This window comes from Apteryx rowi, unplaced genomic scaffold (assembly GCF_003343035.1).
Source record: "Apteryx rowi isolate R43461 unplaced genomic scaffold, aptRow1 scaffold_1066, whole genome shotgun sequence".
Taxonomy (NCBI): Eukaryota; Metazoa; Chordata; class Aves; order Apterygiformes; family Apterygidae; genus Apteryx; species Apteryx rowi.
The window spans coordinates 102,967-126,428 of record NW_020447271.1 but is presented as its reverse complement, the minus strand read 5'-3'; the positions used below and the strand labels follow the sequence as shown (position 1 = coordinate 126,428).

The window sequence follows — 23,462 nt, the reverse complement described above, 5'->3', positions numbered from 1 at the left end:
CCCCCGCCACCACCCGTCCCCAGCCCGGTCGCTCACGGGTAAAAGCTGAGCTTGCGCTGGTCCCGGGCGCTTTGGCCTCCGCGGTTCTTACAGCAGGAGGCCGCGCAATAGCGCGGCATAGCGGAGCGGCCCAGCCGCGGGGCGGAACCACCCGCACAGCAGCAGCGGAGGGGGTGGCGGCAGGATTCGCGGGAAAAGCAGCCGCCACCGCCCTCCTCCTTCCGCCCCCGGCTGCGGCCGGAGCCCCACCCCCTCCTTCCCCGCCCGGCGGTGACGTTGGCGCGCCGGCGGCAACAACAGCCGTCCACGTGCGCCCCCGCTGCTGCGTCACGTGGGGGCCGGCGGGCCAATGGCGCAGCGCTTCGTGTAGGAACCGCCGTTGGCTGCGGGGGCCTGCGCGCTCGCGGCCGTTGGGAGGGAGCGGGGCGCTGAGGGGCGGCGGCCTCGGTGGCGGCGGCGGGCTGGGTAAGGGGCTGCCGCGGCGCGGACAGGGCGCGGGGCCTTTCCCCGGTGGCGAGAGGGCTGCGGCGGAGGGCTTGGGGCGCGCATGGGGCGCTGAGGCGGCTGGGCGCAGGGCGGAGGGGCCGGAGAGGTTAGGGGAACCTGGGGAGGGGGGAGATGAGGCCTTGGGCTACTGTGGAGAAGGTGGGGGGGAGCAGCGAGGAGAAGTCTGGTGGTTTTATTCGCCCTCGGGGCGGCTCCAGCCTCTCCTTTTTCTCCAGCCCCTTCTGGGATCTTCCTCAGCGTGGCCGATGTGGCGGTGGGACAGCGTCACTTAGTGCGTCCAGTGTCCAGCTCCTGCTCGGTATCGCTCTGAAATACGGCTTTAGTGAGGCTCGGTTGGGGTCTGGCGAGAGAAGGTATCAGGGGAGGCTCTGTCTCCTTTCACTGCTCTCGAGAGGAAGGAACAGCACCCTTCCACTCCTGGTTTTACTTTCTGGTCAGTATAGGAGAGGTCAGGGAAAGTACAAGCCCTGGAGTTTGTCAGGCTTTTCTGTAGCTAGTTGTGGTAAAGGAGACTTGCTTACTCATTGGGTTAGTTGTGGTGTGAGAACCGATAGAAAACTTTTAGACTTTGTTGCTAATAATAAAGTATCTGTGAAAATAGCTATGTGAAAGTCGTCATATTTCCATTTGGTAGTGCATCACAACTTATGTAATCACAGCAGTGATGCTGTTGTGCATTTTCAGAGTCTGTGAGACTTCTTGAGTGTAAGCCTTTGACTAAGGTCTTTGTTAGTCACTTTCAAAGAGGGATGGAGTAGTGTATTGGCATTGCAAGATGGAAGTAACTGCTTATTTTCTGTGTGACAGATCTTAATCCATATATAGCATGCTTTAAGCTTCACACTGTTGTGTGGTAATGGATATATTTTGATAAACTGATGAAGAACTGAGAGTTAGTGTTATCACATCTTTAATACTTTTGATAAAGATTATACAGCATGCTTTTTATACCGAGCCATGTAGCGGTTGAGATCTGTATCTGCTTATCCAGTGCAGTTGAATAATTAATCTGTGCTACTGAAATCTCCAACTTTATTGCTAGATAAATCCAAATAAAATGTGGAGGTAATGTAAATGTAAAATGTAAAGATTCTTACAGTACTCTTCTTAAAAAATAATTGTTTTGAGGGGCAGTTTCATAGTATGAGCTTAGTGTTAAGGTGTATATGGAACTTACGAGTTCTGGAACAGAAAATGTCATAAGTAATCAGTGTTTAAGGCCTGGAAAATGAAACTTATCTGTCTCTTTCCAATCTGGAAACTGAAGGAGAGGACAGGTATGCAGAGTAAGTGATTAAAAGAACTTTATTTTGGAAATGATTGTAAAAAGAAATGGGAGTGGTGTCTGTGTGGGAGAGATCTGGCCTATAGCATTTTAGTTAATAGTAGCAATACTGAGATACTGACAATAAGTAAAATAGGTTTAAAAAAATCAATAATTGATGATAGTGCCTAAATATAAGACTTGCTAGTTCTTTTTGATAACCTTTATCTGCTTAAAATGCTTCTTCTATTCGAGTTTCATTTATATTTCACTTCATTTGATTTTCATTTCATTCTTGTATTTGAGGTTTTATTGAGTTGTTTAAGGGCAGCATTAAATCTGTCTACATTCTCATGGCCCATTTGCATAAAGCTTGACTGGTTTGATGAAGAGGTTTTCAGGAATTTCTTTTTTAAAATGTGAAGAAATATCTCCGTTATCATTTGTATCTAGTTTATTTCAATACCGATTCATTAAAAATGCTTTAGAATTCTAGATAAAACTAAGAGGCTTTAGAGCATCGAATTCCATTACCAGAAACCTAATGTAAAACTACAGAAATAAGAAAACTTATTCATTATCAGAGTAACAGAAGTTGAGAAGCTTGGGCAGAGCAGAAAGCTTTAGAGGAGTGACTTTATGTTCTTGGGTGCTGACAATCTTGGGAGTTACAGAAGATGTTTTGGCTCTTAGTGAAGGAAATAAAAGTTGAAAAGATGCTAAAAAGAGTGTTAAATAGTAGAAGCAGAGAGGTTGGCCATAGGAAAAAGGAGCAGGTAATTATATAAGTAAGATAAAGTTGTGGGGAGAACAAATAAAAACAATTTCTGGTGCGAGATTAAGAGGCAAATCTATATCTGCAAAGTGCAAAGAAGAAAAAAGCACAAAAGGAATAGAAGGTTTTATGAGTGAGTAGTGCCAAAGTGGCAATGTTTGAGATTAGTGAACTGATGGGAGGGACTACATGGAAAACTTCTTGTACTAAAAATATTCTTGGTATCATGCAAGAAGAATACTGAAAAGAATTGTCCATTTGGTATCTAAATACTCTGATCAAAATACAGTTTGTTTCAACTGCTACCCCTTAACACTTGATATCATACAAGCTGCCAGCCAAAGAAATGCTTAAGAGGGCATGTTAATCTTTTATGAGCTTTATGCTCTGATGTCACAACATTCGTTTTAGTCCCTGAATTACCCTTTAGAAGAGTGGGGGGGGGTTTTGTTTTTGTTTTTTGTAGTGCTTGGATGTTAGTTTTCTTTAGAGGTTATGGACTTTCTACTAGAGGCATAATTGTCTTATTGTCACATACCAGCCAAAATTACTCTAACTTTAATGCTGCTCAGACAACAATGTTAGTTTATTCAATTTTCACAGAATAACTTCATCAGGAAACTAATACTATACTTTGTCTTAGATTTTTTTTCCCTTGAGTTGTATTTCTGATACTCTCAAATGAGAGTAATCTGGTGCAGGGGACATGTTACTTTTCATATATTCAGGGCATTGTCAGACATTTTGCTGTTTGGGTGACAGCCAGCATTCTGTCTTTGAACATTCATGTTTCTATACTGTATGTTTTTAAAATACAGCTTCTAATATACAGAAGCATTCAAGTAGCATTTGGTCTCCTCTCCTGATAAGAAGAGCACACTTTTTGTCCTTTATATAAAACATGAAAGATGGTGTGGCTACATGGAGCTGATGTTCTTATGACCGTTGTTTGTGCCACTTTTACCCTGACTTCTAGCATCAGCTTGTTTTGAAATATAACTTCTTTTTATTAGCATTGTATTTGTCAAATAGCTAAAAACTCTTAGCTACATTGTTGAAGCTAAGTTTGTCTTGTATAGGAAACTTTCTTTTTTGACAGACTTTCGGACTTTGAGTTGCATTTGTAAACCCTTACGTACAATGATATTTATCAGATAAATTTTTTGATATAAAAGATATATGGTAGGTGTTTTTATTCAAAACACAATCTATTATGAAAGTGTTCAGCCCAGCCCATTGTAAAGAAAATATGCCCTACTTGGCTGAACTCTGCACTCCAAATGAGTGTTTTACTCTGTTGTGTTCACCTTAGGTCAGTTAAATGACCTTCTTAAGTTGAGCATGAGTGTCTTAAGTCTTACTGTTTTACACCTCGCAGTCAGTCTTTAGGCCTTTTAGGTTTTCAGACTCTTACTGTTGCACAGGTTAATGACTGAGTTATTCACCTAGTATTTTGAAGTGGTTTTGCAGCCTGCACTTAATTTAGAGCTGCCATGGCTATGGTCCTAGAACTCAAGACTTTAGTTTCAAGCTAGTTCAGGTATGCCAGCATGAACTGTGTTTGCTGCAGTGAAATGTATTGTATATTTACTTCAACAGCTGGAAACAGGACTGTGGGGAGAGTGTACTGGTAAGGATAGGTGTAAATCAAAGATGAAGTATACTGAAGTGCACTTGTGATGCAGGTGAAATAGGAATTTGCAGAGTCTTAATTCTGTGACTTGTATTCTGTGACTATAGAACTAGGGGGGATGAGGTTCATTAGCACACGTGAAACTCCGCATACTTTCATCTCTGTCACTGAGTGACTCATAAAACATACAGGTCTTCCTCTTACAGCTTATAGTTGTACTTTTCTTTAAGTTGTTGTGAGACCTAAAAGACATTGTTCTTCAAGTATGTTTCCTTTTCTTTCTAGGAACCACAGACATGGCAACTACGCAATCTGTCTTCACATTTGCTCTCTGCATTTTAATGATAACTGAATTAATACTGGCTACAGAGAGCTATTATGGTATCTTAGGAGTTCCAAAAAATGCATCTGACCGCCAGATCAAGAAGGCATTTCACAAGCTGGCTATGAAATACCACCCAGACAAAAATAAGAGTCCTGGTGCAGAAGCAAAATTTAGAGAAATTGCTGAAGGTAATATATTCTAACTGTAGTCCTAATAACTAGATACATGGCTTACATCTGTGAACAAATGCAGTAATTTAAGTATACTCTGTTTTTACTGGATAAAAGGTGAAAAGTGTTTTTTTTCTTATTTCTGCTTCCATGGTGTCAAATGTACAGTATCAATATTCGACTCATTTCTGTGTCCTTGTGCATAGGCAAGCCTTTTACACAGTTTAGACATTCCTGCCTATTGGGCTTTTTGGTTTGTCTCTTAGCACAAATTTTCTTGGCAGTAGGCCAAAGTTCTTTCCTTAGCGCTAGGAGGCTGTTTCAAATATTATTCTTATCTTTTGACCTGTGCAGTAAGATCCTGTTTGGTATTACTAGAATTATTAGGGCTTCAGAGGGAACTAACAGCAGCTTTCCAGTACCTATGGGGAGGTTATCAAGAAACCGCAGCCAAGCTTTTCAGTGGTGCATGGTACAAGAGATGATAGGCACAAGAGGCTCAGACTGGCTATAAGGAAAAACTTTTTCATCACTAAGGACAGGCAAGCACTGGAACAGGTTGCCCAAAGAGGCTGTTTCTCCATCCTTGGAGGTTTTCAAGCATGACTGGATAAAGCCCTGAGTAACCTGGTCCAATCTCAAAGCTGACCCTACTTTGAGCAGGAGGTTGCGCTGCATTCCTGTGACGGGAACGCAGTAGGCAGCTCATTTTGTTAGGGAGAGCTCCCTTCCTCCCCGCTTTCATCTTTCTGCTGGCTGTGCATCATTGCTCTTTTCTTTCAAATATAAATACTAGTCTTTATCGCTGGTTTATTAACTGTATTGTATAATGTGAAGTTAATATTTTGAGAATATAATCTGTCCTGATAGTTTAGCTAGATTTCTTTTGAAATAGCTTATTCTGGATTTTAGAATGTTAAACAAATATTAAGCTTAATTGGGCCTACATTTGTGTGTGATTTTCTTTCTTTCTTTTTTTTTATGAGAATGTAAATAATAACTTTTTAAACTTTTTTTTTTAATGGAAATAGCATATGAAACATTATCAGATGAGAATAAACGAAGAGAATATGATCAGTTTGGCCGTCATGGAGGACAGGGAAGTAATGGAAACCCTTTCCATCAATCATTTAATTTCAACTTTGATGATTTGTTCAAAGACTTCGACCTCTTTAGTCAAAACTCACGGTCAAAAAAGCACTTTGAGAGTCACTTCCGAAGTCATCGGGAAGGTCACAATCGGCAAAGACGTTCTTTCCAGGAATTCTCCTTTGGAGGTGGACTGTTTGATGATGTGTTTGAAAATATGGAAAAAATGTTTTCTTTTAGTGACTTTGAAAATTCACACCGACATGCAGTGCGAACTGATAACAGGTTTCATGGATCTAGCAAGCACTGTAGGACTGTCACTCAGCGACGAGGAAACATGGTTACTACGTATACAGACTGTTCAGGACAATAATGTTTCCTTTCTGTTTTCATCTCTTTCTTCTCATTTCAACATCTTCATAATCTTTCTTGGTTTTGTGCTAATATGGAGAAATTTCTTTAAGCTGTCTGTTCTTAAAAAAAACACTTACCTAAAATTTCTTTATAGCAGTAATGTTAAAACTAATTCTTCTAATGGAAACAACATGCAGTTGGGAAATAAACGTCTTGAAAGCTACTTAGAATGGGAAGGGGAGAGAAATGATCTCATGTGACAGAAGAAGATATATATAATATATATATTTCAGTTTAGTAAACACTTTCCATAAATTTGAATTTCAACACATGATATATTTTTAATTTTAGAAATGTAATATAGACTTTTTTCCTCATATATGCCAATTCAGGACTGTTTGAGTTACTGGTGCATGAATTTCAGCAGAGGAGAGAGGAGTTGCTTTGTTCTGAAGTGTTGCCTTCCCCCCCCCCCCAATGTGTTTCCAAGTTTTCACTTGCAGTTTTCATCTGATATGGACTTACTGTATGGTTTATCTTGGTTTGCACAAAATAGAAATGGAAGTGCGACTTATGTGGGTATTAATTTGAATACTCTGTCCAGTGTTGCAAATGTGTTAAAAATAAAACCCGTTTTTTTTAAATTGGGTAGTAACAAGAGGGAGTACGTTAAGATTGTGCTTCACCTAGGAAGTGATGTAGGAGTCGCTTATATTTCCAGGTAGCCTTACATAGGCCCCTAGAGATTTTAGGATGTGAATAACACTTGAATACTTTAGGGCTATTCATGGATGCAAGTTTGTGTGCCCACAAGGTCTTTCCTTTCTTCTTCTTCTTCTTTTTTTTTTTTTTCCTTAATACAAATTTCTTTTTAACCAAATTTGGAAGAGCATACTGAATATACTCTTGTTTTCTGCTTATTATATTACCACATGTGAAATGTATTTTCCATAGCTCAGTATATTGAACTTAAATACTCCTCAGTGCTCTGGTGAACTTAAACAAGATAAGCTTAGCTCCAGATGCCTGGTGTTTCTGGAATTTACTAAATAAGGAATAAATATATTGTGTTTAGAATGACAGATTTATTACCTGTCAGCAGGAATTATCAGCTTTGTAATTTGAAAGGTAAGCTCTTAGCATAAATACAGAGTAAAACTGAAAATTACAATTGTCATGTTCATCTAATTCCTTGTGGTGCTGGAATTTGATAATAAATACAATACTAATGGGTAACAATTTCAGAACTGTAGAAATCCATAACCAGCATAAACTACTTAAGGGGCGGAAAAAATGATATTTTAATTGATGTCAATCCAAAAGTTCTGCTTTATTTCTCAACTAGTAATATAGGTCCAGTATATTAAACTGGTTTCCTTTAATAAGATTGCTATCACCCACAATCAGGGATTTCCCCGCAGAATTCAGAGGTAAGAGTTTACCTTTCAAATGGATTTCATGAGCAAAATGAGCATGTTAAACAGCAGTGTTTTCAATAGGCTTTGATTTCTTAAAATCTTTATCAGAAAGATTTAACCCTTTACTCTCAGACTGATATTGAAAGCTGCCTATTTGCTAAGTAACTTTAACCTTCCCCACAAGGGTATGTATTATTGCTTGTTCAGTTTTCATTCACTAAATACTTATAATGGATTTTTGCATTATATTAAGTACTTTTCCTTACCATGTTCTTCTTTATTTATTAATAGACTAATACCTCATATATGGTCTTTATAAAAAGCCAGTAATTTGTGCAACATTATCGGAATGTGCAATATTCTTATAGTAGGAAAAATGCTGGGGTGTGTGTATATGATTCTTGTTTCCGCCTATTTTCAGTGCAAGTAGAGATTTTAGTTTCTTCCATATAATTAATATATGACTCAACTTAAATGTATAATTCATGTAGCTTTCTGCAGGTTTTCTCTAACATGCTCCATCAGTCCCATGCATGAATCAATCTGATTCATACCACATGCGCATCGAAGTGAACAAATTATTATCTTCAAGCTCTGAATTACTTTATCTCACAAATATTAAGGTGTGTGGTTTTTTTTTTTTTGTTAAGAGAGAGGAGGATTCTGTATCAAATTGAGAAAAATTATTCACATTGAAAAGTAAACACTTACTATGAAAGGATGTGGCCTTTAATATTAAATATAAGAGTATTAGTGAGTCATCTTTAGAGATTAAGTGCTGGAACTTAGAAGTGCAAGGCAACCCTACAGGCAGGATGGAAAGGTAAAATATTAATGTTTTCATCTGGGTAATATTTTAACTGTTTAAAAAAATATCCTCCAGAAACAACAGAATTGGAGCCATTTTTAAGCGTGAATGAAGGACGATTTAAAGTCCATACTGAAACCAAGCTACTGATCTCTCCTAAGGGTAGTTTTCTCTCATGTGAACTTGGGTCTGTTCTGCAAGAGAAGTCTATATGCATAATCCTGAATTAGAGGAGTAGAAGCTAAAATGAGTTCTGAAAATTGCACAAAACACAGCTATCCCCCAAATTTAAGTCCATTTTTAGTGGGTGAGTGAGTGCATTGCCTTTCAGGTTAATTTTAGGTGAAGATAAGGTGTCCTTGACTGCTTCTAGGTTAGCTTCCCTTTAAGGATGTCCAAAACTTTATTAATACAAAGTATGCTTGTTTTCCTTTTTAAAGTTAAAGTATGAAACTATTAATAAAATGACAGGATTGCTCGTTTTCTAGCTAATTGACTTTTAGCTGGAGGAATGCAGGCCGGCTATTCGCTGTCAGCATTTTTTAGTTCCGTCAGAGCACAAGCTTGCAAAACGTTGTGCTTCTCACTTACTCAGAGCTCTTGCACATTCTTTTCCTATTTATAGTGTGTGCTTCATGACAGGCTCTTTAACGGAAGTCCTGATACAACCTTATGACACCCCTGACTTCAGAAGCTTCTCAAGTTTTTGGGTTGAATCTTGTCATCCTTGATTTCCATATCGTGTGAAAAGACCCAGCAGAAGCTATTCTTGTTCTTGGAGGATGGAAAATAAAATTCTAATTTCTTGAAAAATATGCATACGTAACTCAAATGCTTGAGTTACTAAAACTTCATGAAAGATGAGTGCTTTACTTACATGTTGTTTTTCTTCCATTTTTACTTTTGAAACACAGTTGATATCTAGTAGAGATGAAACTACTGTAAACTTAATTAGGGTGCCATTACATTAAATTTGTGAAAATGTTCATGTGTGATTATTTTATTATTATTTTTTAAGGTGGTCTCAAGCACTTGCATTTTATGGACCACCACATTTTCCCTGGAAGAATCTGTGTGATTATGGAGAAGGGAAACACAGGAGTGGAGCTGGAAAAAAAAAATTTTTTTTTCCCTGGTGTGTTTTTCTTAGGGAGAAAGACATGGAGAATCAGTTGGAGTTTAGGGATTATGCATATAAACTAAGCAGTCTGTGCAAAAGGCCTTTACCTTAGAGGCAGTAGATGTAACAGCTGAAAGCCTCTTTGCCTTGGGAGCTGCTGCATTTCTCCTTGCTGCCTGTGCTCCGTCTACCCCTCTAAGGTGTGTAACAGCGGTGTGACTAACAGTGATTGGTCTGGATTCCCACTGGCAAGTGCAGATTCTGAAGTCAAGGTTAGGATGTTGCCATGCTGATTTGAGAGTTGACCTTATGACTCTGCTGGTAACTTTTTGTTCCTCCTAAGAAGGAGGAGAATTTGAAAGTGTCAGGACTCAGTATGTCCCTTCATCAGGTTGTCTGTCATTACAACCTGCTTTCCTGGAACCTAAGCAAATCTTTCATCTTAACAATGCAAAAACAAATTTTGTGTACTAAATGTGTTAGAGCTAATGGCAGATCTGTGTCAGGAATGTCTGTTAAGAATTTTCCTGTGCAATAAAAAACTTTATGGAGTATCTTGACTGTTTAATGTATGGGACACTTCAGAATAGAGCACTGTGCAGTGGATCACTTGGCTCTGGTCGCTGACATGGATTAAACCTGACTGCTCTGCCCTAAAGCACCAGTTCATACAACCATACTAGAGGCTTCTGTAATGTGGGCACCTGTGTCTCTTTTTTTGTTTTGTTTTTGTTTTCTGGTGGTGGAGGTGGGGAACTGGACAGAGTTCTACATTATATACAATAAAGAAGTACAAGTTGCCTTCAGGACTCAGATCTAGGGGACAGAGAAGTGTGCGTATGTGAGTGTGTAAGCAGCAGCAGAAGCAGTTCCGTCTGCTAGCTTAGATGGGGAACTGGACAGAGCTCTACTTATCCACAATAAAAAAGTACAAGTTGCCTTCAGGACTTGGATCTAGGGGACATAGAAGCATGCGTGTGTGACCAGCAGCAGAAACAGTTCCATCTTCTAGCTTAGATGGGGCTTTCCATTGCATAGGTCTGCCTGGGCTTTGTGAATACTACTCCTGGCCCTTTTGACTTGCAAATGTAATCGAGGGGCTAAGTTCATAAATGTTTAGGGGAAATGGATCTTGTTTTTACTTTTTTTAATTTGTGGAGGACTTTGGCAAGGAAGCCAGAATGGCAAGAAGGGGATGAGGAAAACGAGCGCTCTTTGAGTTATGTGCAGAGACTTCTGTCAACAGCTCATTTCATGAGTCTGTTGTTGCATACATGTTTTGCTTCAGTTGCCTATGTGTTTTGCTTTGATTGCTGGCCAGGACACAGATGAAACATTTGTGCATCTCTCAATTCTGCAGGTATGGCTGCATGACTAGGGAGTGTGCAGCTTCCCCTGATACACTGTCAGTCTGATTTCATGTGAACTGGTGCCCTGGGGGGAGGAGAAATGTTGGCCTGGCTCCAGAGAAAGACTGGGAATTGTGGAAGACCCAGTTGGCACAAACTGCTGGTGCAGTTTGTCTTCTCACATGTGAATCTCCTGCAATGCAAAATGGAGAATTGTTTTAATAATATGAACTGTGTGGGGGGCAGTGTATGGAGATGCAAGTCCTGCCAGCTGAAGGTCAGTGTGACTTCAGGGATGTTACTGATGTGCTGCAGGATATAGATGCACTTGCAGGATGGTGCCCTCAGCCCTGATGGGGATGGAGGGACAGGTGTTTTGTCAGAGTCCAAAACATCTGCTATTCAGGGTGGATGAGATCAGTTTGCTCCAGAGGTGCAGAATACTGAATAGTATGGCTGTGAGTCAGTCCCACATCAACTGACCCAGCAACTCTGACCGTGTGTTGCTGTCTTCTGAATCTGTAGTTTTCAGTTTCACCTGAAACCCTCTCTGCAGGCACCACTCTTGTTAGCAGAATTTCTTCTAGAGATGAGAAGGAAAGAAAATACATTTTAGGTGGTTACTTGCTGATGACACTACCATCATTTGTTCTTCATCTCCCACTGGCTCAGAGGTGAGTATACTAAACAGGAAAGAAGAAAGATGAAATGAGCCTTGTATGAGGAGTCCCACTAATTTTAAGCCATTTAACTTTAACACCTGGCACTTGCAAGATTTTTAGCTTTTGATGTACAGAATTTTAAGTACTAATCTAATGAAAAGTTGTTTTATGCCCATGGGGCAGGAGTAGCGTACGTTTCTCTTCTTTGTAAAGTGCTTATTGTTGCATGGCAGAAAAATTACAAAGTGGAGCTGAAATGCCTGTCTTGGGGCAGTTTTCTCCAGACTCTGCCTGGCTGAAGCTCAGGAACCCATTATAATGCCACCATGCTAATGCTAAATACGCAGAGTTCCAGCTGAGAGTGAAGATATTCTCTGCTCGGCCCAAATTATTTAATGAATCTAAACAATGACTTCGATTCAGTCATTCTGCTTTCATTTATAAATTGATGACATGGGAGTCATTCTAAAATAATGTGCATCTTTGGTCTCTTAAACCCGCCTATAGGTTGTATGAACTACCTCTTGGTAGCTCAAACTTGGAGACAGGTAGGGAAGCAGCGAGGAGGGAGTGCAGGGTGTGTTGCTGGAGTCAGTTCAGCATGCAGGTGTAAATAAATAGCTATGCAGATGGAGCATATATACAGCTTTTACCCTGGTTCGCTGCTTCTGGAGGCAGATGCTGCTGAATTGTTTCTTCTAGGAACTGAATGCAGACCTTGTGGTTAAATGGTATCAAAATCAAGAAACAGACATTCTCTCTTCCTCTCCCCTCACACCTTTTTTTTTTTCTTTAGAGGTCTTGGGCTCTACGCTGCCTCCAGTCTATTTTCCGTATATGGCAATGGCCATAGTTACTATGTTTCTATTTGCTTTGTAAATCTGCATCAATTTATTTTCCTCTGTGCATACGAGAAATGTTTTGCAACCCAACAACACTTTTTGAAATGGTACAAACCATTTCAGTGTAACCTCTCTAATTTCCTCCTCTTTCCCCACATCCTGTTGAGCAAGCCAAGTACACAGCTTTGTGTTTTATCCAGGTTTTCTGCTTTTATTCTATCTGTGGCAAGAAAAATGATACCCAATCTTGTATGAAGCTAGGCAGGTGCTGACATAAGATATCATCCATAAAATCTGCTGGTATATTTAACCTATCAAAAATTTGTTTGGGGGGGGGGGGAAGACCTGGCAGAATGAGTTTGTCAGATCAACACTTTACATGATAACCTTGAGGGGAAAAAAAACATTAATGTGTAGGCTAACTTAAGCAAGGCAACTTTTCTCTTATATTTCTTCTGTGTGCAGGGAAACAGATTTTTGCTTTTTAAATACGTGATAAATAAATGGGGTTCTGTAAGAGATTCTAGAATCAAGTGGCTAAAACATTTAAACCTCTACAGTTAGTTTGTTGCTTGCTTAAAAACAATGATTTATTTCAATTTGTGGATACCTAACTTCATGAAGTGCCACATGTTGCTTATGTCATCCCCTCGTCAGCTGATTTTTATTAACTGTTTCTAAGTGCTGTCTTATGTCTGCTCCGTTCCAAGGTATTTGGATGAACTTAAATGTCCTTCACTGGCTATGAGAATTCAAATAGTTATCATGAGTTATCACTGCTTAGACACATAGTAACTTATTAGATGCTTATAATTCAATCATGTGTCTGAACCCTGAACTGAGTTACCCATGGTTACACAAATAATCTGAGATAGAGCCAGGAGGAGAGGCAAGGTTTCTTGGCTCCAGACATTTTGCCCTTATCATGGGGTTATTCTTACCTTACTCAGCATTTGTTACAATTGCATACTGCCTAAATGACAGTGGCTTTGTTAGAAAACGTGCCCCTTATATGCAGTGCTTCTGCTATCTCCTAGAATACCTTTCCTAGCTGGTGGTGAAGGTAGATTGGGAACTATGCCAGGTTTATGTTCATAGTAATATAAATTTTTGCTTTTCCATATGCAAATCTTTTTCAGAGAAGAAATAGGTGGTTACTCTCACATATACGGATTTACCAGTAATTCAGTCACTCTGTGTACTATGCTGCAAGTGCAACAAGAATGTGTTTGAAAAAGGATCGGTTCTGCAGTAAAGAATGGAAGAGTGAGGAAAAATAGGCAATTTGTCCTGGAACATCATGGCTACCCAGTAAGCAGTCTTGGTATGCAAAGAAGACTGAATTTGAAAGGAGGAGTATAACTTCATTATTGTGCTTACCTGCTGCAGGAATCATGTGGATACACATTATTTATGCCTGTAGGTATTATTTCCAGTAGGTGGCTGACTGTCACTTTGCACTAACTTAAGTACTATAAAATCATAGCTGTCACATCTCATGAGAACAACAGTCTATTCTAACAATACCATGAATCTGTTTACTTGCAGTCCATGAAGCCTAAAGACCACAGAAATGCTACCTCACACAGCAGTACTTCCCTGCGAAATAAATAGCAAGCCATCTTTTGGTGTGTTTTTTAAATCTATACAGTTGTCTCCTCAAGACAAATAAATACACAAATTAGGCACCAGAAAGATATTACTCACCTAACACATTCTAGAAATACAGGCTTTGTTTCCTACAGAACATTTTTGAAGATTTTATTTCATTTCAAATTTCAAAAAACAGCAAGCAAATTTGGCCCCAAAACATTGACTAGGAGGTTATTCTGCTTTGGGAAGGCTCTTTTCTTCAGAAATCCATTGGGATGCTATTCTTTATATAGAGACTACATTTCCTCTTGCTGAAACCATTTTAATGAACAATTAATAAGTTTTAAAAAAATCTCAAATTTTGGTTGGAGTGAAAACATGAAAGAATAGTTCCTTCAGTGGGAGTGATTATTTCAGTTATTTCTTACACAGTAAATTAGCAATCTTTCCAGTGAATATTGTAACTCTAGGAAAGCTTAGCTTCCTGTGAATACAGCAATGTCCCAGGAAGCAAAACCTATTGTATTTTTTCAGCTGATCTGTAAAGGTCTGTGAAGCAAACAAAAGTTGTAATTTGAGACACATACAACTGTGGAAAATTTATATGAATTATTTTCCATTCACAGGATTCTGAATTGCATTTTTTATAGTATGCATTGAAACCAACAGCATCAGTGATGCTGTGTCAGCATTAACTTGTATTTATTACATGACAAGTAATTCTGATTGAGAAGCCTGAATAAGTGGGCAGTAATACAGCAGATGGAATTCAAAGTAGATAAATATAAAGTGACACTTATAGGGTAAAAATGCATAAAATGATGGGCCTGGAGCTGGCCATTACCACTCAAGAACAAGATCTTGGAGTTATAGGACATGGGTCCAGGAAAACATCAGCTCTGTGCTCAGGAGCAATCAGAAAAGCAAAGCAAACTTTAGGAAGGAGTAAGCAATGAAAAGAGCATCATTATGCCACCGTATCAATCCACTGTTCACCTGCCCCTTGAATGCTGTGGTCAGTTCTGGTCCCTCTTACTTTCAGCATGCTGTATTAGAATGGGAAAGGATTCAGAAAATGACAATAAGGATAATCAAATGGAGGAATCAAATGGAATCATAGGAGGAATGATTGAGTAGACCAGGTAGGGATATGATAGAGGCCTACAAGACCATAAGTGGTAATGAGAAGGTGGATGTCTTTTGCAGTACAAGGACTGGTCAGTTCCAGAAAAATAAAGAAAATAAGCAGTTCTTCATGTAAGCGTTGGTAGTCATGTAGAACTTGCCAAAGAATAGGGTGGAGACAAGACTTTGAGATAGATTTGAACTGAGACTGGGCAAGTCTTGGAAGAGATTTCTGTTGGGGTTAATAAACAGATAAACCTCTTCAGACTTGGGAATTCCTTGAACAGAAAATATTTGGAGCTGAAAGACCAGAAGAGAAAAAGACCAAATGGGCTTACCCTGTGCTAACTGTTTTCTAGATGTTCGCTTATAGGAACAGTTGGAGACAATACTGGACTTGAAAGATCCTTGGTTGAACTGGTGTAACCATTCATATGTTCTAAAACTCTTAAAATCCCGTATTATATTTAAATTTGTTAATCATTTGTCTGACTTGCTTTCTGTGACCACCCTCCAGCTTATTAACTTCATCTTTCTAATAAATATACTCTTGCAGATGCATTTGTAACTCAACTAGATGTGATGTTCTCTATGCAGAAACAATTGTGATGGTCGTTTCTTACAGCTTCATGATATAAATTCAGGTTTCATTTCTGTCTACTGTTGCTCCTAGTTATCTTTCAGTACTGTTACTTTCCAAGGTAAATCCTGATTCTCCATACTTGATGTTATTTTTCATTAGAAGAAATAACTTCAGTCTTGTTCTTCTTTTTCACACATGGTGGTAATCTGTTATGATCTGACTACTAGGCCTAATCTTTTGAGAGCAAGATTATAAAAATTGTGGCTAACTGGAAATAATACAATCTGAATGATAAAATCAGAATTAAAAACAGACATATATAAAGAAATAATACAAAACTTTGAGTCATATCTATTCCTCATATTTTTACAGTTTGCTATGAAAATGTTTGTGCAGGAAGACAGAAAATCAGGAACAGAGATTTGTTATATATCACATGTCATTTGACACCCATCCCTGGCTTGTGAAATTAGACTTGTTAAGAAGGTTTGGTCAATGGACTATTACTTATCTAAAATGACTTCAGCTAATTTGCAGAGGTTAGCAGCCAAGATGAACTTCAGCCTCCTCAGTTAATGTATTAGTAAGATAGTTTCAAAGTCTTTATTACATATCTCTTAGAATTATATACATATTGTACTCTCCCTGAGAAGCCAAATACATAGATAAAAAGGCTTCTCAGAAAAGATATCCAGGTTTAAGAACCTCTTTTGTAAACTGGTTCTAATTGATTAGGCTTATGAAGTCTAGGCATTGTTCAGAAACATCTGAGATTGTCCCTCTTTTTTACTTCTTCATATACACACATGAAACACACACATAGTACCCTGTGCCACGTGGCTGTCAGGCCTTCTAGTTGCTGTGCGAAACTATGCACTCTGACTCTATACCTGTGTGATGCAGAACCTGTAAGTACAAATATATCTATACATAGCTGTGAGAGATGCAGAGTGCCAGTCAGATCAAAGGATGCCCCTGTCCCTTTCCTCATTTTTCCCTCCCCCCTGAGCCAAATAAATCTGTGTATGTCCAGAATTAGGTTTTCTTTTCAGATAGCAGCAGAGGAATGATGAACTGAGAGCTCCCATTGAACAGGGAGGGAGATAAACAAGTATGTTCTAACTGGGGAGTGCTGGAATGGAGGTGAAGAAATCCCAGCTCCCAGTGCAATAATGATGTGTCAGAAAGTATTTCTGACAAGAAATTGATTTTTTTCTTTCCCCCCTCAAATTCCATTTATTTATCATGGACTGTAATTGTAAGATTTTAATCCCCTAGGCATAGGAAGGAAGTCAATGTTTACCAACTCCTGTAGCTAATGATATACCAGAAAGGCTCAAAGTATTTTTACTTAGCAGAGAACAGCTCAGTGACAGCAGTGCAGGCCTGGAAGACAGACAGCAAACTTGGCTTTCGTACTGCAACCAACTCCAGGGGAGGGGTTCTTTGGAAGGTCACTCAGGGTTACTATTCCCTACCTCTACTGCCTGTTTAAGAGGCTGTTACCCTCAAAGTCATTGTCTGCACTGGGGGAAAAGGCAGTGGATTTTAAGGCACTCCTTAGCAGGGATTAGGAGGTTGGCTGGAAAGAACGATGAAGTCACCCCATCTCTGAATGCTGGAGTAGGTAAACAAACTCTTCAACTCTGCTTATGCTTGAGCCCAGAGCTATTTACAAGAATGAGGAAGAGAGTTAATGCAGAAACAAAACTACACAAGGATCCAGCGACTCATGGTGACTGCCAGTTCTTCTGGTTACTCAGAACAAAACAGGCATGATTTGAGAGCCGGTGCTAACAACCAGCTTGGGGTGTAGCTATCCCTCTGAAATCTTGCTTTCTGACCAGTTACACCTATGTATAAAATCACCAGCACTTTGCACATTCAGGAGCATAGAAAGGGATTCATGCAACTCTGCATGAGTGTGGTCACCTCAGAACTTGGCCAGCTGAAGTGGATTGATCAGACCTAACAGGAGCTTGGAGAGGAAGGATTTCAGTGGGACTGTGACATGGAGGATGTGCAGTATGAGGGAGAAATCTGATGCTGATTCCTGGTGTGGTTGAAAAGTCCTACAAAGTTGGTCATAGCCCTATAAGTAGGTATGGGAGATTGGAAACTCTTCAGTAAAAGCTGTGCACACCGTTCGGTGAAGAGGCTAACAATGCCTGCCTTCACTTGTTTTAATAGAAAAGGAAAGTTTTCCATGAAAGGACTTCTATGTCCTATGTCAACTTCTATGATCTGAAGTTTCCTTTCTTTGGACAAAGGGTACATGCTATGGGCCTTCCCCTTCTAGATGTGAAGGCATATTCCATGTACTGGAGGATTTAAATACAGTGAATGATTTATTAGAAAGTTTGGGCAGTTCAGGGCCTTTTCTCAAGGGTGTTGTAAATTGCCCAGAATTACTTCCATGCAAAGCATGGTGAAAACTCTCAGGTCATTGCAGGCTGACAGGGTCAGGAGATTGGTGAATTACAGGCAGCAAGGTTGGGAATTGATAAATCAGCTAAATATAGTAGTCAGCCTCTGTCTCATCTACAGGAGTATATGCCTTTATAAGCACTGTAATTGTCTGGAAATGTAGGTAGGTGATAACAGGGTTCTCTTTATCGCAAGGGTTTAGGAGAATGCGTCTGTTAAAGAAGAGGAAAAATGGAAGAGAGAGAGGGCAGTAATGTGATGAGGAGGGGTTATAGCCTGATGTCACCTCCCCACTGCATGCAAACTATTTAGAAAGGATTCTGCATTCTGTAATTCCCAAATTAATTAATAAGTAAACCATCTCCTTGGCAGCATACTTTTCTCCCTTGATCATAAGGGTAGTAAAATTGTATCCCATCTGATTATCTCTAAGTGAAAAAGAAGCATACTTTTTGGGCAGTACAGTTCATATGGGGCATATTTAAATAATAGTAAAGTCTAGGGGCAGGTTTGCTTCAGTGCTGGACATATTTACTTCCAGAACTTCTGAGCAGAGGTGACTGCTCTCAGCTGCCCTCATCTGGCTGTTTAAGGTGTGCAGATGTCCTTCAACCTCTACCGTCTTCGTCAAAGAGCCAGCGACAATAGCCCATTCCAACCTGAATCCTTTCCTTTCCAGAGTCTGCCTTGTTAGTTTGCTTAGTTACCAGCACCCAGTACCTTGGGTGTTCAGGGCCCCTTCCGCCTTGACAGCATAGGTGTAGGTCTTTTTGACCTTGAGAAGCCTTGTTCCTCTCAAGAAGTGTGCAGAAACTTACAGAGCTGAACTCTAAAAATAAAAATCATTGTCTTTCCAAATTCTAGTTCCTCATCAACAAGGCCATAAAGAAACTGTTTTGTTGAAAGTACAGAATCTTTTCTTCCTTAGGCAGTTTAGATGGGCCTGGCTCCTGCCCATTACATCTAGATCCTAGAGCAGAGCAGCAACCTGTACTGAAGGTCTAATTGAAAATGTGTAAAGCCACATGTTCCAACCGTTGGAAAAGTATTAAGAGAAATTTCTAAAAACTTATTACACTTCATATACTTGAATTATTCATATCTGGGCAGTATAGCACTTTCATATTCTTGGTTGTGATGGTTACTGAAAGATGATATTTGTAGTTCTACCGAAACCAGATAATATCAAAATGATTAGGTACCCATAATGTCTAAGCAAAGCAATATTCATGAGCCACAATCTGCACTGCTTTGTGGATCAGCCTCTTCTTCAATCAGCCTTTACTCCAGAGCCAAAGCAATGATATGCACAGCCTTTCTTCTCTAATACTCTGAGAAGGGTTGGGTGTAGGGTATGCTCTTCTGTCTGGAGATGCTCCTCTCTCCAGCAAAATGCTGGGGCATAGGAGAGCTAATGTGCAATCTGTGGGTTCTTCAGAGTGGGGAGTGAAGTGACTGTGCTAAAGGTAGCTGTACCCTCCTATCTTGCGCTGTAATTTAGTCCGTGAGCAGGTCTCATCTCCTAAAGTGAGATTGCAACAGGAGGTATCATGTCATTGAGAAAGGTGAAAGCTGCAAACTGTCTTGTTCATTTTGAGTGTCTCACCAGAAAGCATAGCCTTACAGGATCTAGTGCTGAGCAAAAAAACAACAGGTTTCATTCCATAAGGCTGGAATCATGACAAAGGACACTTCTCCCAGAATAAAAGTGCAAATTTAGACCTAAAGATAATGGAGAGTTGCATAGCCAGCTGGCCAGGAAGACATCTGAGAAGGTCTCAGGAGTTTGGAGAAAATTTGTCCAAAAGGTCATGTCTTTTCAGAGAACTGGATTCTTTATTTTAAAGAAGTCTGTGTGAAATAAAAAGGAAGATGTTTTAATTCTGAGCTCTATTATAAACAAGTACTTTCTCCAAGGGAGGTAGGTTTTCTTCTTTATAAGTTAATAATTTTCCTTAGCACTTCAGCAAAAAAAGGTGAAATACCCTCATTACTTCCAGGTTTGCATTCTGGCTTACTGAGAGGTTAAAACAAGATTCTAAGCATATTTTTGTACATAACTTCATGTACTCCTAGTGGCTTGCCAATCTTGTTCAGTTTAGAAGGACCGTTTGAATACATAAAGTTGTTTTCTAAGACTCTAACTTAGGAACAGGTCCAAAACAAGGAAGTGGTCTACACTCTCCTGAACTTTCTGTCAAGACTAATTTCAAAACTTTCTGGAATCAAGGGTATGACCTGGCAGCCAATGGGAATAGCAACTGAGCATTAAGTAGCAAACTCTTTCTTTAAAAGTCTTAGGCACAGATATGCTGCCAACTCTTTTTATCAACTTCAAAGCTATGATACTATCAAAAGACAATGGACCATACCTGGATTTAAAATGCTGAAAGGTAACACTGAAAAAATTGATTTCTCCCTAAGTCCCCTACTGCAGCTTTATACATATACAGGACATACAGTGCATCTTTACAGACTTCACCAGCATCCTCAGAATATAAAGGCCCACAGCCTGAACTGTGCCAGCGCTGCCTTGAGGGCACTCCAAGGAGATGGGTTAGAAATGGAGTTACACTGTTCTCTGCTCCTGCTTTCTGGAGATCAGCCAGACCTTGGCATATTGGAGAGCAATTAGGGAAAACAAAACAAAACCAAAAGCAGGTCAATGTAACATCACTGAGAGTCTGGCATGAACCATTTATCCTCCGAATTAACCTTTCACACCATTTTTTGATAAAGTTGCTGTTACCCTACTCAGACAGCAGCTTTTTTTTTTTTTCCTGTGAAGAGAATCTGGGACCAAATGTTTGCTGAGGCCGTGCCAAAAACAAAGAGAAGGGAAAACAAGAATGTATCCCCAAAAGACTCAAGCAGGGGCATCTTGTCTCTAAAAGACTTAAGGCACAGGCTGCTACAGTGAGGAAAAAAACTGGCGCTCCTTTGGGTTCTCATAGCCGACACTGTCTGCATTTTCTTCTCTTTTCTGTCTGTGGCAGCTAAAATCAACACAGCATAGGGAAGGCAGTGAAGCAGGAGCTTGACTAATTACAGAGTCTCTGCTGGTGAAACCACATTAGTTCATCTAACACAGCACAGTCTGTAGCAATTCTTTTGCTGGCATAGTTCAGCCACATCTCCGGAAAATGTGAGCTGCCAGAAGCACTCTTCTGTTACATTAGCAAAGAAGAGGTTATTGATGTAGCTGTACTAACCCAGAGGAGGAACAGGACAGGCAGGTGGGTGAGTCCCTGTTTCCTTATCACCAGACATGGCTATATGGGCAGACGAATATCAGCTTTCACAGTGAAAGTTGAAAATGGAAGAAGGATAAGAATTTAAACATGCAACATTTGCTGTTGAGATTATCATAATAAAAAAATGCCACTTTTTTACAGATGGCATATGCATGTTAGTATGATGTTTTAATGCAGTTATTCAATTAGTAGTTGTGCAATTTAAGGTCAGCACTTTAGCGCTAGCATATATCATGCTTAACAAGTAGTCTGAAAAACTGAAACTCCAGGAAAGCAGCAGTTTCAAAGTTTTACCACTGGATGGAGACAGCACTCTAAAACTTGTGAGCAATTACTAATGGGACTGTAATGAAATCCCTTATGATGAAGAGATTGAATAGATTAGTACACACTGCAGCAACAAACAGTGGAACACCAGCTAGATTTCTGGCAGAAAATGTATTGAAGGCACATCCCTTAGATCTGTGCTTGACCTATTTTCACACTGAGGAAAGAAGCAATTTAGTTAAAAAAAAAAATTAATTCCACTCCTCTCTACACACACAAAAAACTGTGATGACACACACCAGCAAGAAACAAAAGAAGATAAAGTGAAGGTTTCTAGCATCGTCCTTATACTTCCCCAGGTCACAGTATATTTTTATCTGCCTGTCAAACCCTCCTGACAGGTTCATTGACAGCAGGATCTTTCAGCTTTGTGGGTCTGGCCTTGAGGGCTAGGTGCTGCTCGTGGCAGTTAAGGTCGCTCCAGTAATGGTTGCTGTGACATGTCTCGTCTGCAATGGAGACACTTCCCTTGCTGGAGGAGAGCAGGGAAGAAGTCACTGGGTGGGAGCCAGCAGCAGAAGCAACCCCCCATTGACCTGCTTGTGCATGTCTGCGCATATTTGCGCAGGAATGCACAAAGATGCCACCCAGTTCCACTGCTCTCCTCTTCCCACCTCCTTCCCCCACCCGATGTTCAGAGAGCAGCTGCCGTCAACAGAGGCGGGGGGATCTCCACTGATTTGAGGTAGGAAGGTCTTCAGAGGGAAGGGCTGCAGCTCAGGGGGCGAGAGCACGGGCAGGAGAGATCCTGCCCAACTGAGGGTCATTTCTGTCCTCACAAATATTAAGGTATTTTCATATATTTTGTTTTCTCTGAGTATGTGTGCAGTGTGCACACATGAGAGAGAGAGGGAAGGAGGGATGGCCCATGGTGATTTTTAGCCTAGCCTCTTATATAATCACATTGTGCTTCTCTGTTGCTGGCAATAACTTTTCAAATTTGGATGATGAATTAAACACAAATTAAATTAATTCAAAGATAATGGCATTCTTATAAATTTTGTGGAAATAGGCAGCCGGATAGATTGGAGACTCTTGAAGTGCCCTGAATAACGGAAAGGCTGAAGTGTGAGCTCATATATTAGAGAGTCCACTCTGGAGAGAGCTCTTATAAGCGCCCCTGCCCTGGGAGAAGTTTTAATCAGAGTTTACAATCAACCACAAGACAAAAAAACATAGGCAACCAGACTTTTTAGTTCAGTGAGCACTAGAACATTTTTTTTTTAAAGCAACAAACAGAAAAGCTGACCTGCTCCATTATCATCCCTCCACTGTCTCCAGGTTACAGAGTCTGTATAAAAATTAAAAACTGAGAATTTTCACAAATAAAAGGAGCAACAAAGAAAATAACATTCACTGAAGCTGGTTTTTCATATACCTGATGTTAGATTTGGGAAATGTATTTTCAGACAAATTTGATATTGCATAGTAGTTAGTGGAGTGAAGCTCTTTGGAGCAAGGGCATGAGGAGTGTGTGTGACAGCTGCTGATGTACACCTGTCACTTTTGTTCTCCAAATACAATATCTGTTGGATCAACTATAGGTGAATTTACATGAAAATTTCTTCAGTTTCTCTTAAATCAAGACTTTGAGTGTAATCCCTTTGTCTGTAGTTGAGTTTGAACTAGGTCTTCAAGGCTAGATCCTTAAAGGTAATTAGGTGTCCTGCTCCTGGGTAAAATTCTCTGCCTAATTTCAACATCCAGGATCCCTTAGGGAATTCAGGAGAAAAGTCCAGTGCTGAGGTAAGAAAGCTGATCACTCACATGAGCAGAACCCTAAACTACTACAGCGAAAGGAACGGTATTTAGATGTGAGATGGTGCTGACCTTCTGC

The 23,462-nt window shown here is 39.9% G+C and overlaps 2 protein-coding genes across 3 annotated transcripts in view; one reads left to right on the top strand and one right to left on the bottom strand.

Annotated features, from left to right (window-relative positions):
* Nucleotides 1-250, bottom strand: part of THAP5 (THAP domain containing 5) — a 9,001-nt gene extending 8,751 nt beyond the window's left edge. The window contains exon 1 of the mRNA XM_026069981.1: nt 37-250. Within this exon, the coding sequence (XP_025925766.1) occupies nt 37-119 (83 nt within the window). The 5' untranslated portion in view covers nt 120-250. The remainder of the gene's footprint in view (nt 1-36) is intronic.
* A 117-nt stretch (nt 251-367) lies between these two features.
* On the top strand, nt 368-10,015 carry DNAJB9 (DnaJ heat shock protein family (Hsp40) member B9). 2 transcript variants are annotated; one of them, XM_026069963.1, is made up of 3 exons: nt 368-465; nt 4,465-4,692; nt 5,706-10,015. In XM_026069963.1, exons 2-3 carry the CDS (start codon nt 4,476-4,478, stop codon nt 6,134-6,136), a joined length of 648 nt encoding a protein of 215 aa, XP_025925748.1. In that variant the 5' UTR covers nt 368-465; nt 4,465-4,475; the 3' UTR covers nt 6,137-10,015. The 2 variants fall into 2 exon arrangements, with proteins under 2 accessions (XP_025925748.1, XP_025925756.1); XM_026069971.1 differs by lacking the exon at nt 368-465 and adding an exon at nt 723-860.
* The last annotated feature ends 13,447 nt before the right edge of the window (nt 10,016-23,462 follow it).